The sequence below is a fragment of the Mytilus trossulus genome, chromosome 3 (assembly GCF_036588685.1).
Source record: "Mytilus trossulus isolate FHL-02 chromosome 3, PNRI_Mtr1.1.1.hap1, whole genome shotgun sequence".
Taxonomy (NCBI): domain Eukaryota; kingdom Metazoa; phylum Mollusca; class Bivalvia; order Mytilida; family Mytilidae; genus Mytilus; species Mytilus trossulus.
Genome location: NC_086375.1, coordinates 5,465,976 through 5,485,057, shown reverse-complemented (window position 1 = coordinate 5,485,057; position 19,082 = coordinate 5,465,976). Strand labels below are relative to the sequence as shown.

The 19,082-nt window shown below is 32.1% G+C and overlaps 1 protein-coding gene across 1 annotated transcript; it reads right to left on the bottom strand.

Annotated features, from left to right (window-relative positions):
* Nucleotides 1–12,297: 12,297 nt before the first annotated feature.
* Nucleotides 12,298–18,731, bottom strand: LOC134709906 (neuroendocrine convertase 2-like). Its single transcript, XM_063570032.1, has 5 exons — nt 18,655–18,731; nt 17,196–17,509; nt 14,611–14,679; nt 13,737–13,769; nt 12,298–12,482 (listed from the first exon to the last, which is right to left on the bottom strand). Exons 1-5 carry the CDS (start codon nt 18,729–18,731, stop codon nt 12,298–12,300), a joined length of 678 nt encoding a protein of 225 aa, XP_063426102.1.
* Nucleotides 18,732–19,082: the final 351 nt, after the last annotated feature.

Genomic DNA, 19,082 nt, shown 5'->3' with positions numbered 1-19,082 from the left:
TTGACAACTGAACCATGAAAATGAGGTCAAGTTCAGATGACACCTGTCAGCTTGACATGTACACCTTACAATCATTCCATACACCAAATATACTAGACCTATTGCTTATAGTATCTGAGATATGTAATTGACCACCAAAACTTAACCTTGTTCACTTATCCATGAAATAAGGTCGAGGTCAAGTGAAAACTTTCTGACGGACATGAAGACCTTGCAAGGTGCGCACATACCAAATATAGTTATCCTACTAATTATAATAAGTGAGAATTTACCATTACAAAAAATGTTAACTTTTTTCAAGTAGTCACTGAACCATGAAAATGAGGTCAAGGACATTGGACATGTGACTGACGGAAAGTTCGTAACATGAGGCATCTATATACAAAGTATGAAGCATCCGGGTCTTTCTACCTTCTGAAATGAAAAGCTTTTAAGAAGTTAGCTATCGCCGCCGACGCCGGATCACTATCCCTATGTCGAGCTTTTTGCAACAAAAATTGCAGGCTCGACAAAAACTTTACATTCATATTATACTTAGTCTGTTATTCTAACGCAAAGTAAACCTTTAACTATAAGACATACATTTGCTTTCTTCATTTCTAGATACGACAGGAAGACAAAAAACAGAACAATAAGACTAGTATGACAGGAAACCTTTTCCAGCAATTAATGCAATGTATGGTAGACGGGTACGGTGGTATATTAAGTATATCCTTACTTCTAAGTCAATGGCAACGCATTACCGTATCGTGTTACCTCGCATTTATGTATGTATTCAACAGAACTAGCAGGTGATACGCGAGTATCAATATTCATCTTATAAAGACCCTGTACCCTAGTCATACAAAACATAATTAATTTATCAAACTTTTCTGCTCACAAATAGTGTTATTCTAATTTAATCATTTTGAAATTTATGTGTACTATCGTTTGTCTGTTTGTCTTTTATTCTTAGCCATGGCGTTGTCATTTTATTTTCGATTTATGATTTTGACTGTCCGTCTGGTATATTGCGTCCCTCTTTAAATAACAATAAGAAACAAAATAGTTGTAAATTGATCTTCAAAAAATAAAAATCTCTATAGTAGCGCTAAATATTTATACATTAAACATCATATCATTTATATTTAACAAATAAATATAATAAAATCATCGCCATTTAGTTTCATCATTTAATCCTATAACTCTTTTATCAGACATATTTAACCAAGCATTACATCCAGCATCTAAATAATATTTATTGATCTTTTTGTTGAAATGTATACATTTCAGCCTTTAGGGAACGACCATTTAACATAAAAGTGAGGGATATGTTTTTTTTCTAAACAAATATTCTGATTCCAAAATTGACACAAAAAATCTTCCGTTCCATTCTGAACCTAGATTACACATCTTATCGTGTCAAATGTTGAAAAAAATAATTTGATTTATAACATTGAAAAATTATAAAACAAATGTCTGAGATTTACGAGGAAAAATCGAACTTATACAAAAGTTATAAAACAAATGTCTGAGATTTAAGCGAAAAAAAATCTAACTTAAACAAAAATTATAACCTCAACCCTCTTTAAGCTAAATGGTTGCCACTAACTTATACCTCAGCTTTCCTTGTGTACCATTTTAAATCGCAAATTTCTTAAATCATCTATCGTGCAATTGAAAATGGGTGTTATAACACGTGAATAGATATCAAAGGTACCAGGATTATAATTTAGTACGCCAGACGCGCGTTTCGTCTACATAGAGAATTTTAGGTTTTTGACGTACGTAATACGTAACATACCTAATCATTTCAAAAAATGTTCATTGTTATCTCCCGTTGACCATTTAACTTGTAAATTAATGAAAAATCATATATTTTGACGTACATAATACACCTTAACATGGTCGTTGTTAAATTGTGTTTGTCTCCCTTTCTCGATTAAGTTCAAATCTATTTAAAATAGCGCATCCACGAGCGAGAGTTTACACTTGTCTTATATCTGACCATATGTAACGAAAAAGCAAACTTTTCACACAGGGGACACATGTATATTTTGAATAATATACAGTTTAGAATGTTTCCTATTTTCCTAACAAAAAAAGAGTTTCTTTACAACTAATTTGTGAACATTGCGTGCCAGAAAGTATAAGGTAAAATGAGTTTTTGAACACATTTATTCTAAAAAGGATAAAGTTGGTGAAAGATTAACGACCCTGTACAAGTTCAGTAATTTAAGTAAATATATACATGTAGATTGTAGTGTCTTTTTAATATTTAGGCATATTGAAATACCTGGATTATTTTATCATCAACTCGTTTTGTGTGTCATTATATTTGATTGCAATTAACTTGAGAAAGGGCTTTTGTTAATATTTGTAAGAATACCAAACATATTTTTTTGTCTTATTGATAACTCAGCTTTTATTCACTTTCAATGAATGATCTGTGTCGTGTTTGCCACAATCTATCAAGAAAAATCATTATGTGGATAATGAGAAAAAAAAACATATCGCGGGTGATAAATTTGCCATATTTAAAATCCCTTGAAGGATGCAGATTTAAGAGTTTCAACAGGGGTGTAACAAACGGACAGACCTACGGACCGACAGCGCGATTGAAGGTAGCAATGTGTTACTATTGCCATTCGAAGCATCCCTGGTGAAAGGAAATTACTCTGGAAAAAAGAAAGCTATCGCAGGAAAAAAAATCCAAAGCGACATGTATGTTATCCAAGGCGAGATACGGTATCAAATGATGCAAAATGGGTTACAATATCTCAACCATTTATGTCAACGAAGCGTGACTTGATGCTAAGGTTATTGGACCCGTTGACGACAATCATCGTATAAACTTAAGAAATTGGCTGTCACAGGCAATGTTGTACTGGCTTAGCTGTCAATCAAAACAATACATTACCATAATAGGTGAACTAGGCCGAGAAGGGTTTTGCGGAAATAGAAATCTTTATATTTGTTTTCTGTTGTATTGCCTTTAATATTTGAGCCAAATTATAGGCATAAGCGACAATCAAAGCTAAATTAAGCAGCATATTTGATTCCTCTTAAAATTTTTGTCGTATCAATTTGGGTAGCTATTAGACTATATCTACTTTATGATAAAAGAGGGACGAAAGATACCAGAGGGACTGCCAACCTCATAGATTGAAAATAAACTGACAACGCCATCATGGCCATGGCTTAAAACAAAAGACAAACAGACAAAAATAGTCAAGAAGACACAACAAAGAAAACTAAAGACTAAGCAACACGGAGACCACCAAAACCTGGGGGTTAACTCATGTGCTCCAGAAGGATACGCAGTTCCTGCTCTACATGTGGCATCCGTGGTGTTGGTTATGTTATTCAAACTCCGGTAAAAAGTCTAATTCGGTAGGTCACATGCGTGAAAAGGGAAGGGTATTGTAGATAATCCAGACTAAAACAAACTTGGATATATGTCAAAAGCGTGGTGATAAAGTGGTAGATTAGTAACTTGGGCGGATCCAGAAATTTCAAAAAGAGGATTTCAGAAAAAAAGAAAACAAACAATTGTTGTCTCCTTTACCGTAATAGTCACGATTTTTTTTTAATTTACGAAAAACGGTTGAATCAAATCACAGACCCCACCCCCAGTACAGCCACTGAGTAAACTATTTGTAACTTTTTATCTGTTGTACATGGTACGCTTGCATGGTCTGCAGGCAAATTACCGATTATTACCAACGATATTTGACTTTCGTTTGATCGACTGAAATTGATGCTCGGAATTCTATAATTGATGAACCTGTCATATGCCTGTTTAAGTTTATTTTGTTTTCTGATTCACATTTTTGGTTTAAATGAATAAATAATATATCATTATTGTTCAGTATAAGTCTTTTTAATTCCTCGATGTATATATCAGTTATTGTGTTTCGAGTCATATAATCATGAGACAAACGTTTAAGTTATTAAACTTGTTTATTCTAAATCAAACTTGATGCACTGTATAGTTTGAAAAATGGACTGAAAAGGTTTTTAAACATTGCCAATTTTATATTGTAAGAACGAAATAAAAACAAATCTTGCATGGCCTTATCCTGCAACCATAGGAACATCTTGTTCTTCACCAAGAAAATTTGTAAATTCAGCCTTGTCTTTGCAAGTCCAACACATAATTCAACAATACACAAGACTTAACCTTTACACTTGTCAATCTGTCGACCTATGCATTTATCGACTTTTCAATCTGTCGACCTATGCATTTATCGATTTTTCAATATGTCGACCTGTCATTATCTTAACCTTTGAGCTTTACACTTGTAATCATGTCGACTTATGCATTTATCGACTTTTCAATATTACACTTGTCAACCTGTCGACCTATGCATTTATCGACTTTTCAATATGTCGACCTGTCAACCTTCTAACCTTAACACTTGTCAACCTTGAAGACCTTTCTAATGTCAACTTGACAACCTTTTAAGTGTAAACCTTTCGACCTGTTACTCTGTCAACTTATGTACAAACATGACTATAAGCCGATTTATCTCTTAAGTTAAACCGAATCAACTACAGTACCGTTTATCTTAATTGACTCGACCTTATGAGGTGTAGTCAGATAGTTTAACTCCTTTCTGTCAGTTCGATAGAATGCCGACCATACAAACCTATTTGTATTCTGGTATAGTGAGGTCGATAGTTCCCTCAGTCTCAAGAAGACGGAAGACGGAAATAAAGGAATGGAAAATATTAACCTTTAAATACCAAAAACGTTTGTTGTAAATTATTTTCTGTTAATGTCTTATTTTCTATTTTTTGTACACATTTTACTTTTGTTCATCTAAATAAATGTCCGGGTTTTATTTATAAGGATGCAACCAATTTATTTTTAGGGGAGGGGGTGCATGGATAAACTTTAAAGGCGAAATTTCGATTGAGCCTATTTTGTCCAAGCTTGCCAACATTTTTTCTTTACTCCAATCATCTTGTTTTGCGGTCATTTTTTGGTTCTGCCTTTCGATTTTGTGTATTCCCTTTCAAAACTGGTTTCATCATAAATTCGAGGTTCCTGCCTATTTATTTCAAATTTGATCTAGTCCCCTCCGAAATAGATATAATTGCATAAAAAAAACTTATGTTTAACGCATAAATATAGAATAATAAAATTAACGGTACCAATTTTCTTGCAATAACCATACATTGTCTCGAAATGTCAATGCTTAGAAATGGCCCCCGAAAATCGAATGGTCCGTGTCTGTAACATGAATGTTTATTTTAGAAATAAAACAATATTATAACTATCCGACTGAAATCTGAAATACATAAAGGGAGACAACCACAATTTATATTATGTCTTATATGTTAGTATAATTGTAAGCCTAAGTTTCTTGCGTTAACGTACGTAAGTTTCGTTTGAAACATAAAATTCTCTCATAAGACTCATCGGTGACGCTCATATCAAAATATTCATAAAGCCAAACTAGTACAAAGTTGAAGAGCATTGAGGATTCAAAATTCCCAAAAGTTGTGCCAAATACGGCTAAGGTTAATCTATGCCTGGAATCAGAAAATCCTCAGTTTTTCGAAAAATTCAAAGTTTTGTAAACAGGAAATTTATAAAAATGACCACATTATTGATATTCATGTCAACACCGAAGTGTTGACTACTGGGCTGGTGATAACCTCGGGGACGAAACGTCCACCAGCAGTGGCATCGACCCAGTGGTGTAAATAGTTATCAAAGGTACCACGATTATAATTTAGTAAGCCAGACGCGCGTTTCGTCTACATAAGACTCATCAGTGACGCTCATATCAAAATATTTATAAAGCCAAACTAGTACAAAGTTGAAGAACATTAATGATTCGAAATTTTATAAAGTTGTACCAAATACGGCTAAGGTAATCCATGCCTGGAATCAGAAAATCCTTAGTTTTTCGAAAATTCAAAGTTTTGTAAACAGGTAATTTATAAAAATGACCACATTATTGATATTCATGTCAACACCGAAGTGTTGACTACTGGGCTTGGTGATACCCTCGGGGACGAAATGTCCACCAGCAGTGGCATCGACCCAGTGGTGTAAATAGTTATCAAAGGTGAAAGTATATAATGATTGTTAATTCACATCACTCGCTGATTTGTGTATTGAGAAATTTGAACGTATGCTTATTGTGGCATCAAATAGACTGAGATGAATCGTGTGACTCATTTTTGTTTTGTTTTATTGTTTTTTTTATTTTAGTCTTATTATCTGGAGGGTATTCAAGCTCTATAGCATGGTGTTTAAACCATTATTTTTTATATGAACTTATATATTTCTATTTTATGTTATGACAATCGTAACATGTTACAAAAATTAATATTTGATGACTTTTATCAGTAAATGATTACCTTTTATAAATTTGCTTTTTTTCGTACACAACATTTGCTCAACATTTTTAATGTTTTTATACTTTAATTTTTATACCATAATCTTTATTTTCACATAAAACTGTTCATGTATTGTGCTATTCCTGTTGTTGTTTTTTTTTGGGGTTTTTCTTATGTTTTCTTGTTAATACTTTTTATTCTATTTTGCAAAAAGCATACATCAGTTCATGCATCATTTTTATATATCAAAAACCATTGCAACATGCAAAGCTGACAAATAATACGATACTGTTATAAAACATATTTTAAGTAAACTCATCATAGATACCAGGATTAAAATTTTATATTTGCGCCGGACGCGCATTCGTCTAAAATAGACTTATGAATAAAGGCGAAATTCATAAATTGATTGAGTAAAAATAAATCCGGGTTACAAAATAAAACTGAGGGAAACAAATCAAATATAAGAGAAGAAATACGATACAACAGAAACACCACATTAAAATGTGACACACACACAGACACGAACTGTAATATAACAATGGCCATTTTCTTGACTTGAAACGGGACATTTTAAGACAAAATGGTGGATTGAACCTGGTTTTGTGGCTGCCAAACCTCCCGCTTTTATGGCAATTTTAAATATAACATTTAAATGACAACATTACATGACAGGGCTACAACACAGTAAATGGGAGAACAAATAGGACCAAAAAAAACACACGAATAATAGCTAACAAAAGATACCAGGTTTAAAATTTAATACGCCCGATGCGCATTTCGTCCACAGAAGACCAACAAGTGAGGCTCAGATGAAAAAGTTCGAAAGTAGAAACAAGTACAAAGTTGAAGAGCATTGAGTGACGTTTAAATCAAAATAGGTTAAAGAGAAAAAAACACCACAATAGGCAAATAAAGTACGAGGTTAAAGAGCATTAAAGATCAAAACCATTTTAACAGAAAATACAGATGTTATAACACCAATTACCTTTGCATAAATCAGTCTAATTTAAAGTTTACATGAAATAAAAATTCTTCTTCGAAACACTGTCATACTTGACATACATTTGTCCTTTACGGTGTTTATACGGTAATTGTCATCGGTCCTTTACGGTGTTTATACGGTAATTATCATCGGTCCTTTACGGTGTTTATACGGGAATTGTCATTCCGATTAAGACGATTGCAGTATTCAGACGTAAGGACCATGGTCCTTAGCTATTCAATATTAGGTAGAATTTATTCTTTCAACTTCTCTGTTTATCTTTTTATAAGGCCTCCCTGTCAATGTCATATTTTAATTATTTAAAAAAAATGCTGTGTTACTAATTAGCGGTCATCTAATAAAACTGTAATTATAAATGTACACATGTGACAATTAGTAGAAGATTGATATACGTTTAAGGATGTCTGCTTGTCATGTTTTGGAATTGTTGTCAGATTTTCGGAATCCTCTGGTTTAATCCATTTGAATGCATTAAGAAATTTTCCCATGAACCCCCATTCTTCTTTTTAAAAATCTTTTACATGTACTATTATAAGTCATTTGTAAAAGTCTTATAAACTTTTATTTATTTTTTAATAGTATTTGAGAACTATAACTGGTCAATGATAAAGCTATGAAAAATCAAGAGAGAACATTTTCCCGCCATAATTTCAAGGGCTAATAACTCGAAAACAAGCACATTGACCCCTATATTTTTTTTGCTTTTTTAATTCCTCAATTTATTCCCTATCAATACATACTAATTTTATGAAAAGTTATTTATGTTGAAACTGAGCAGCGAACATCCTTAACATTTAACTTTGGTGAAGATATTATCTTCTGTGTTATAATTTTTTTCCCAATTTTATTTCTTTTTATGTTTATTTTAATGTTATTTCTTTTTATGTTTCATATTTTTTACGCATATTTAGTAACTTTTTTATAAATATTTCTTTATTATTAAGGGAACTTATATAAATAAACGAGCTCTTGGATTATTATTATTGTTATTTTCATTTTGGCAAATGTAATAAAAAATAAAATACACTTAAATCCATGTTCAATTTTAATTTTCAGAATTCATAAAGGTCATAACATCCATTATCCTGCATAATTGATCGACACCAGTGTGATAAAAAAATACAATCACTTTAAACACGTGTAAAAATAAATGTTTCTCTTTTTTTAATTTCAGAACAGTTAAACTTAGCTTAGAAAAAAGAAGATGTGGTATGATTGCCCATGAGACAACTTTCTACAAGAGACCAAAATAACACGAAAATTAACAACTTAAAATCACCGTATAGACTTCAACAATGAGAAAAGCCCATACCGCATAAATGGCCTCGAAATTACAATGTAAAACAATTACAACAAAAAACTAACGGCCTTAAATATGTGCCAAAAATGAACGAAAAAATAATTAAACACATACACAATGACAACCACTTAATTACAGGCTCTTGACTTGGATTAGGCACATACATACAGGGTGTAGCAGGGTTAAACAGGTTAACGGGGTTCCAACCGCAAACAAAACTGGGACAGTACAACAAAAAAACGAACTATAAAAATCAGTTAAAAAAGGCTTATATAGATATAGGAAGATGTGGTGTGAGTGCCAATGAGACAACTCTCCATCCAAATAACAATTTAAAAATTAAACCATTATAGGTTAAAGTACGGCCTTCAACACGGAGCCTTGGCTCACACCGAACAACAAGCTATAAAGGGCCCCAAAATTACTAGTGTAAAACCATTCAAACGGGAAAACCAACGGTCTAATCTATATATTAAACAAAACGAGAAACGAGAAACACGTATATATTACATAAACAAACGACAACTACTGTACATCAGATTCCTGACTTAGGACAGGTGCAAACATTTGCAGCGGGATTAAACGTTTTAATGGGCACAAACCTTCTCCCTTTTTCTGAAACAATAGCATAACATCACAACATATAAAAACATACGATAAAATATCAATTAGCAGACTTAACTCAATCAAAAAACGTATGATTACACAAAGAACGAATAAATTTGATCTGCGATATCTGAATACAAATGCACAGTTAATTAAATATTAGAGACAAACAGTCATGACCAAAAGGCTATCAAACAAATTCAAACACACTGAGAAATATTTAACCAATCAATGTTCACTTTAGAAAAAAAACGGTTTTTTATAATCTTGAAGTTTATACAAATGTTGTAAGAATAAGTGAAAAATTGAAGATATTACAAATAATCAAAGCTGGTATACAGCCAAGATCCATATAAATAAAAAATGACAAAAAAGCATTATAAACAGTATCAACAGGTCGAATTAACAAGAAAATACGATTTGAGAGTACTCGCAGTTACTGACAGCTAGTTAAAAGCCAAAACCAATTAATAGTAAAAAATCATGCATCAGAGACTAAAATCGACTAAAACACATCACAGGGATTTAGTATTTTAACGTCATTAATAGTCAAAGAAGACATGACTTGTGCAATGCCAAAAATAAATGTATCGACAGGTAGTAGTATAGTGAAGAGCGACTTCTATAGAAATAAAAGTTAACGTGGCTGTGTCCCCTATACATCTCGCCTCAAAAGGTAATGAAATTTAGTTATGTTTTAATTTGCTAATGACAAAATCAATATTAGTGCCAATGTGAACTATATTCAGAGATCTAATTACAATATTGGTACGATAACCCTTACTTATAAGTTTGTTTAAAGGTTCGATGAGTTTACAAGGATCACATAGTGATTTCCTCGCTTTAAGTACAATATTACCATAAAATTTAGGATGAGAAATACCATCTTTAATAAGCTTTCTACAGGTATAGCCAAATTTACTAATCAAATCTTTGTATCTATGAAAGAATTTAGTAAAAGTTTTAAGTAATTTATGGTATCGAAATCCCTGACACAACAATTTACCAGTGATGCATTGATTACGTTCGTTAAAATCTATGACATCAGAACACACACGGGCAAACCGAACGAGTTGCGATATATAAACACCGTATGATGGAGCCAAATGCACATCGCCGTCTAAAAAAGGAAAATTAACAATAGGAAATGAAAAATCGTCTCTTTTGTCGTAAATTTTAGTGTGAAGTTTCCCGTTTGAAATTGAAATGTCTAAATCTAGAAAAGGACAACTGCTGCTGTTTATGTTAGATTTAGTTAAAGTAAGTTCGTTTGGGTAAATTTCTGAAGTATATTTAGAGAACTCTGGATTATTCAACGAAAAAATATCATCCAGATAACGGTAGGTATTTTTGAATGTATCAACCAAATGTAACAATGATGGGTCTTTACTGAGTTTGGTCATAAACTGAGATTCATAGCAATATAGAAATAAATCTGCTATTAAAGGGGCACAGTTGGTGCCCATAGGAATACCTACTACCTGACGATACACTTTATCGCCGAAACGTACATAAATGTTATCAAGCAGAAAGTTTAAAGCTTCAATCATATCCTCACATTTCCAGTAAGTGTATCTAGCATACTTTCCTTTTTCGTTACAGAAAAAGGCCTTAAACGAGTTACAGCAAATAAAATTACAATGAGATTTTTCGAAAGACCATTTTATCAAATACAAAAACTGTTTCTTTATAAGATTGTGTGGAAGTGTAGTGTACAGAGTAGAAAAATCATAACTGTCAACAGAATTGTAAGGACCATTGAAAGCATGTATTTTATCTAAAACCTCTAAAGAATTTTTAACACTCCAAAAATAATTAATACCATTATTTTCATAAGCTTTATTACAAAAGTTAATAACCAGTTCTTTGATAGTAGTAAGGGAGGTGGTTAGAAGCACTGATAGATTAGTAGTAGAACACTTACTCGAAGCGGAGATGAAACGGAATTTAAATGGTTTTTTGTGTAATTTCGGTAACCAGTACATGGTAGGGACTTTCAAATGTTCGGAAGATGCTTTAAGCTGGGCAGTGGCAGTGGTATGCTTGTTAACGATTTGACTCTCTGTGGTGCGCACTGACCTGAATGTAGAGGAATTTATTATTTCGTTTTGAAGAACTTTCGTGTAGTATATGCGTCACACCACCACTACATTATTTGCTGCCTTGTCTGCCGGTACGAACACAAACCGCTCTGCGAGTACCTTGAGTTTGTTTTTTATTCTAGAAATGGGTATATCATGGTTCCTATTAATAATTTCAGAATTGTTTTCTAAATGAGATATTCGAATATCAACAGTATTCATAATTTTATTCAAATGGCTATTTTCGAAGTTTGTAAGAACGGAGAGACAAAACTCAGTTAATGGATTTTAAACTCGACAGACCCTTTTAACATAATCAGCGAAACAACAATAATGATTCCACTTATCTGCCTTAGAAGCGCATTTTGACAATAAATGTCCCTTTACTGATGCTCGGGGCCAAATTATATAACAATTTGAAGTTTTTTCTATAAATCATGGAAAGCTGAACCTAGTAACACACAAAAAAAAGTACAGCCCAAGTCGAACAAGTAGTCAGAGCTTTGCATGATAGAGATAACGGTGTCTGGTCTTGTATTATGTCCTTATTATTGAAATGTTCTGTATGAAAAACTTGGGTATCTAAAAGAGGGACGAAAGATACCAAAGGAACAGTCAAACTCGTAAATCTAAAACAAACTGACAACGCCATGGCTAAAAATGAAAAAGACAAACAGAAAAACAATAGTACAAATGACAAATGGGTATCTAGAGTGTATTAAAATTACGAATTGTTGCACTGAAATCGATATTGTGACTTTTTACGCAACATGAAATTAACGTCTTAATCATGCTTTTTTTCACTAATTCTATTTTTCCTTGATAATATTTTTTTTGTATTTCAGAACCTTTATTTACTACAATCAACGGCTGACTCAAATATGTCTAAACAGTAAACTGGACTGCGCAACTGACCACAATTTTTAACCACATCTATAAGTTTGATTTTGAATTGTTTTCGTGATTCATCATAACTGTGGTACAACTGTAGATTTCGTATGACTGATGATTTTACAAGTTGATTCCTTTGAGATTGATTTAGATGGTACAATTGTAGACACTGATTTCTTTTTTAATAAGATGATTCCAAAAGCCAGAAGAGTAGATAGTCCTAGCACTGCTCCGAGTATAATATACGTGTCGTTGGAACCATCTGTAATACAATACAACATTGACAGAGCATTATAATTCATGATACACAAAATTAAAAGGAATTGAGAGCATTTTGAACTATTTTCTAAAATATTTGACGTCATTCGAATCAATACATAGTTAATACATTCACTGTTAATGAAAAACAATGACAAAATGTGTTTTTGCAAAGTAAGTTGCTTTGATTATTTCACGACGGTGCCATGGTGTGTGTGTTTGTAAATACACTAGGTAAGGAAACAAGTCGTGATAATATAGTTTCCTGATTATTTCTAAAACTTATCATATTTATCATATTTCAAATTTCTGGTTAAATTGATCCGATTACCTTTACGCAAATATCAGTCTGTAAGATTAAAAAAAAAAATATTTGCATAAACAAACTAAACATTCAGAACTCTCAACCATTCTTGCTAATTCCAATTATTTCTTAAGTGAAACATTTGTTCTCAGAAAATATGTTCTCTGTGATCTGCATATGCAAAAAACAGTGTTCATGGTTTTTGTAATTTGCAAATGCAATATTTAACAAATTAAATACAATCAAATATCGTTTAGAACATATCACTTCTTAATAGAGTTAAATAATGATAGTTCTTTAATAAAATTACTTATAAATTAAAAGATAAGATAATAACAATCAAAACCATGGAGTAAACAAAGACTCACAAAACCAAAGGATATTTACATCAACAGTTATAAATAAGGCCCTTTATAGCTTGTTGTTCGGTGTGAGCCAAGGCTCCGTGTTGAAGGCCGTACTTTAACCTATAATGGTTTATTTTTAAATTGTTATTTGGATGGAGAGTTGTCTCATTGGCACTCAAACCACATCTTCCTATATCTATTAAGAAACAACACGAACTCCAATAAAATCCGGGAGTGAAATCAGGTGCTCATGAGGGGTAAGCATTTCCTGCACCGTCGTGTTATTTCTTTGTTCAGTTCGGTAATGATGTAAGGTAATATATATGACTGAGGAAGAATATCAGATATAATTTCTGACACACTTTTGTCATAATGGCCAATCCGCTTATGATGGCGACCGTAAAATTTCTTGAGTGATGACCTGAATTTAAGACGTTAAATGAAGGTTTCTAACATTAAAGAATATCACAAACAAAATAAAATATATATAGTTATTCCTAACAAAGGACAAAATATGTTTTGGTGGCCGGTTAGTAGATTCTGAAACGATGAACTACCTGGCAAATAGAAATTTAAAAAAAAAATGTTATATCACAAATAAACTTACCGTTTTGATTTATTCTTTGATTGTCCGTCAACACTGTCAAATAAATCATTTCTATTTTAAAGCTAATTAACATAATATTTTACTTAACGCCAGCACCTAGCACTTAAATACTGCAACCGAGAACTGCTTATAAAATATTTATTTTTCGAACTAGTTTGATCATGAGTCGAAAATGTTATAAAAACTTTTATATTAACTTATAAAAAAATAAGCGAAAATATAAATGATTCTAAAAACATCTGTCCTACAAGTGGCTAGCCCGTACGGCTGTTTGACTTTTAAATGTTAAATGTCCTTTTCTTTTATTATTGTTATTTGAAAGGTATGGTCAATTTACCCCATTTTTTTAAATTTATCATAAATTACCCCAATTTTCGGTGGGGTTCGTGGTGCTTAGTATTTAGTTTTCAATGTTGAGTCAGGTGTACTATTATTAGTCTGTTTGTCATTTTCTTTTTAAGCCATGGCGTTGTCAGTTTTTTTTCGATATATGAGTTTGACTGTCCCTCTGGTATCTTTTGATCCTCTTTTAGGTATAAAATACACATATAACATCAAATTCAAATACCGTATAGCGGGTTATTTTCGCGGGGTGTTAATTTTCGCTTATTTTCACGGATAGAACAAAATCGCCAAATTAAAATCCGCCAATTTAAAAGTGCACATGCAAAGGTATTGATAAAAGTTTAGAATCCGCCAAAATAATAACCGCCAAAATATTTCGTATACCTTAATCAATGAAAATCGCGAAAGTTTACATCCGCGAAAATAACCCGCTATACGGTAGTTGTCAAAACCTGCAGATATGTAATGCTAATTACAAACTTCTTTGTTAAAAAAAAACAAATGCAACTCACATTAAAACTGTACTTACATTGATTGTCACCAAGATATGGATCTGTCTTAGTACCATACAACGTAATACTCCATTCTTTCACAATAACTGTACGTACACAATAAAGAATTACATTTTATAACGTAATGCGTACAAATGCACAATGTTAAACTTTCTTTTTTTTTCATTGACACTTAATTAGAGTTTTACTTATAAGTAACTAAGAAATTATCAAAAAGTAGCTTTTTTTAACAATACACAATTATTAATAAATCACTGAGACTCAATTTTTATGATAATACATGAAAATGAAGTCAGTTGAACCCATGCGTACGGACAAATGTATTAACATAATATGAATTAAATTAAGAAAATCAAAAACTTCAAAGAAAACTCAAAACGGAAATCGTTCTACTGAAAACTGAGACGTAAAGTACCTTATCCAAAGGCAAAGTCAAAGGCTAAACGTATAAAACTAATGCAAGACAAATGGCATATTTCTTTCTTGGTATAGACATTCCATTGATTTAAATCCAGATAAAACTCTCAATTGTATATCAGTTGCATATATTTTCATCATATTGACAACAATTAGTGAGCACGACTTAAAGGGGTACTAGCTACGAGATATATAAAATATATAAAGTAAGAGTTTTTTTGTTAAATCAATAATGAAAGTGAAATAGTGAAATAAAAATTCGCTTTTAGCAGCCAAAATAGTTCAATTTTATCAAATTAAGCAAAGAAACATTGACATTTGCTAATTCACTTGCAAGTGAATCAGTCGCTCTCATTAAATCCGTCTTCATGTGAACTTCAGTTTAACTCCTAGCTGGAGATTGACAACGCATGCATTATACGTGTACTGGTTATTTTAAAAGAAAAAGAATGTCAACAATGAAAGTGAAACTACGGTAAACCATTTGATTGTAAACCATTTGATACTTACTCTATTCATATAAAATCATTCTTATACGGTTAAAAACAATAAACAAATATGTTTAATCTATAAAATAAAATCAAACAGACCTATAAAAATCTAATTGCACGTGTTGGTTTAATCTATTCATATCTTTATTATGTTTACATCGCTTATATAGTCATTTGAGGTCAAATCGATAGTTAATTAGATGGAGTTCACACGAAACGAACCTACATATTCTCTACCCCATGCTCTGTAAACTGTTTCTTTTGGACTTTTGGTAGTTTGGATTTGTTTTACATTGTTATAATTCAAATATGAGAATTTACGTCAAATCTGTGACCATGAATTTGACAGCTAGTGCCCCTTTAAAAACGTTATAATACAAAAATATCAGTAGTCAATATTTTGTTATATTCTTAATCACATAAACGATACATAAATATGTCAAAAAGAAAGACTAAATGACGAAAATAAAATCACAAAAATACTGAACTACGAGGAAAATTCAAATTGAAAAGTCCCTTATCAACTGGAAAAATCAAACGCTCAAACATATCAAACGAATGGACAATAACTGTTATATTTCTGATTTGGTAAAGACATTTTCTAAGTAGAAAATGGCGGTATAATCCTGGTTTTATAGCAAGCTTGACCTCTCAACTGTATGATAGTTGCAGTAAATTCCATTATATTGACAACGATGTGTGAAAAAGACAAACAGGTACAAGGGGTAAAAATGTCCAAAAATTATGAAAACAGCTGTCAATTAAAATTGCGTTATTTTTTTATCACTATAAAAATAAACAAATGGACACTCTATGGACAATGCACATAAGCACATAATAAAAATAAAAGACACTATATAATAGAACTAAGACAATGGCGGGATTTACGAATACCAAGCCACGATATAAGGATATTATTAAAACTGGACTAAACAGTAAAGGTTTAAAACACACACTTGTTAAAGTTTTTTGTCAAGGTAGTTTTTAATGAAGTTGAAGTCCAATGAACTTGCCACTTAGTACACATGTTCCCCGTGATATGATCTTTCGAATTGTAATACCAAATTAAAGTTTTTACCCAAATTGAACGGTCCACTGAACAAAGAAAAAGTGGAAAGCTCAGGTTAAAGTTTTGGTTAAAGTTTATGGTCAAGGTAGGTTTTGATGAAGTTGAAGTCCAATCAATTTGAAAATTAATACACATGCATCCTACGATATAACCATTCTAATTGTAATGCCAAATTAAATATTGACCCCAATTGCACGGTCCACTGAACATTTAAAATGATAGTGCTATGGACACATTCGTGTTACTTATTGTTTCGGTTTTTTTTTTCACGAATCGTTGTCAATATAATGGAATTTGATGCGACTTTCATACAAGTTAGAGGTTTAGCTAGCTATCAAACCAGGTTCAATTTACCATTCCTTACAAAGGAAAATGCCTGTAATAATTTAAGAATATGACAGATGTTATCCATTCGTTTGATTTTGTTACGCTTTTTAATTTGCTATTTTATTAGGAACTTTCCTTTTGGAACTTTCCTCGGAGTTGAGTATTTTGGGGATTTTACTTATTACTTTAACAATGCAGGATTACCATTCATGTTATGTCTTGACGTACCCCAACGAGAGCAAAATTCAAATTTGAAGTAGAACTGATTATCATTATCAATACTACTAATTGTAAATACCTGTTGAAAAGCCATGACATGACCGGAATAACAATTCCCACGTTCCATTTGGATCCTCTCCCCAATAATGAACGGACATATACGTCCATGACAGATCCCCTCTATCGCTATATACGTACGAGTCGAAAGGCCTATACGTAAGTATGTGGCTGGTTGTTCCACTTGATGATTTCAAATATATTTCAGTGTCACCACGGTATCTTGAGTACGAGAATTCTACATCGACTGTCACATGTTCTAGAAAATTAATGTTACAGTCTTCTTTATTATGAAACTCTAGTGAAACTGTCGAAAATGCTGACCCTTTTGTTCCTCTACAATAACAAATATATAACATTACCTGCTATGTTATACTCAGAAATTTACAAACACAGGTGGTATTACTTGCGTCAGTTAATGAAACATATTTTCAATTTCTTTTAAGTCATACAGGATGTATAAATTAAAAACCATGTACAATGATCTATGATTAGGTAAGTCAGTTAAGGATATTAGTTCGTTGTCCTATGATTGGATGTGTCATACTCTTTGTATGTTAAGGAGCTTAATTATGTTACTTTGGTTGGGTAGTGTCATGATCTGTGTCTAGTAAGACGCTTTTGAAAACTATGAAGGTCAAATCTGAAACAGAAAACAATTGTCTACCATAAAAAAAAATCAGCCTTGAGCTCCTAACCTTCATCTGTTCGACAATTATTGCAGAATGCTTCTATTTGTTGTATATATTTATTTGTTTTGTTCTGAATATGCATGACATTTTACAATTTCAATTTATATACAGAAACATGGTTTTGCTCAAAAATATTGTATGTTTTGGTCCAGAACTACAGAACAATTATGCAAAAATCAGAAATGGACACAGGAAAAAAACTGTTTCAGAATGTTAAAAACAGTTTTATATGGATTTCAAGCAGAAACGTTTTCGTCAGATACTATTAAATGAAGGTTGGACACTTGTAAATTTGTTTAAACATCAAGGTACTTTCTAGGCAAGCTATATAACTCGGTATTCTTCAAAACATATAACGTTTACAATTATTCTTAGTTATAGCTTTATTATAAATTAAATAACAAAACTATCGTTGTATGAAGCATTTTAAGTTTATATTGGGTTTCCTCCAAAATAAGAAATAGAGACAAACTGCCAAAAAATGAAGTTACAGAACAATCCAATAGTGCACATACTACTGGAAAATAAATATAATAGTTATCAAAGGTACTAGGGTTATAATTTAGTACGCCAGACGCGCGTGTCGTCTACTTAAAACTTATCAGTGACGCTCATATCAAAATATCTATAAAGCAAAACAAGTACAAAGTTAAAGAGCATTGAAGATCCAAAATTCCAATAAGTTGTGCCAAATATGGCTAGCTTAAAGGTAATCTATGCCTGGGAAAAGCGTTAGTATCAAAGCGTAGTGGCAGTTGAGTATTTGTAAGTATAAAGACATATACCTACTTCGTATTAAACTGTTTAGGCAGTTTGCAAGTTTCTTGAGCAGGAACCTGAGTCCAGTTATTTGCCAACGTTACCATTTTGTCTGCATCCAAAATTCCGAATGATAGAACCTGGCTCACTATAATATCGAAGTCGAAACTTGGAGATACTTATTAAAAGCGCAGAAAGGTAAATCCAGGGTTCGAGAAATCACTACACTTAAGATTCAATGTCACATGCCCTTATAAAAATAGGACTTAACTCGTCGGGTGTCATAATATTGTATTAGTTGGTCCTATTACATCAATAACACCAATCTAATCGCTCTTACTAAAATTCAGGAAATGGAAGGCCGTATCAGGTATTGTACCACAGATGATTTATAGACGTTATGGACATTACCAATATCATTTATGATGAGACTATAATTAAAGTGATAGGGTTAGCGC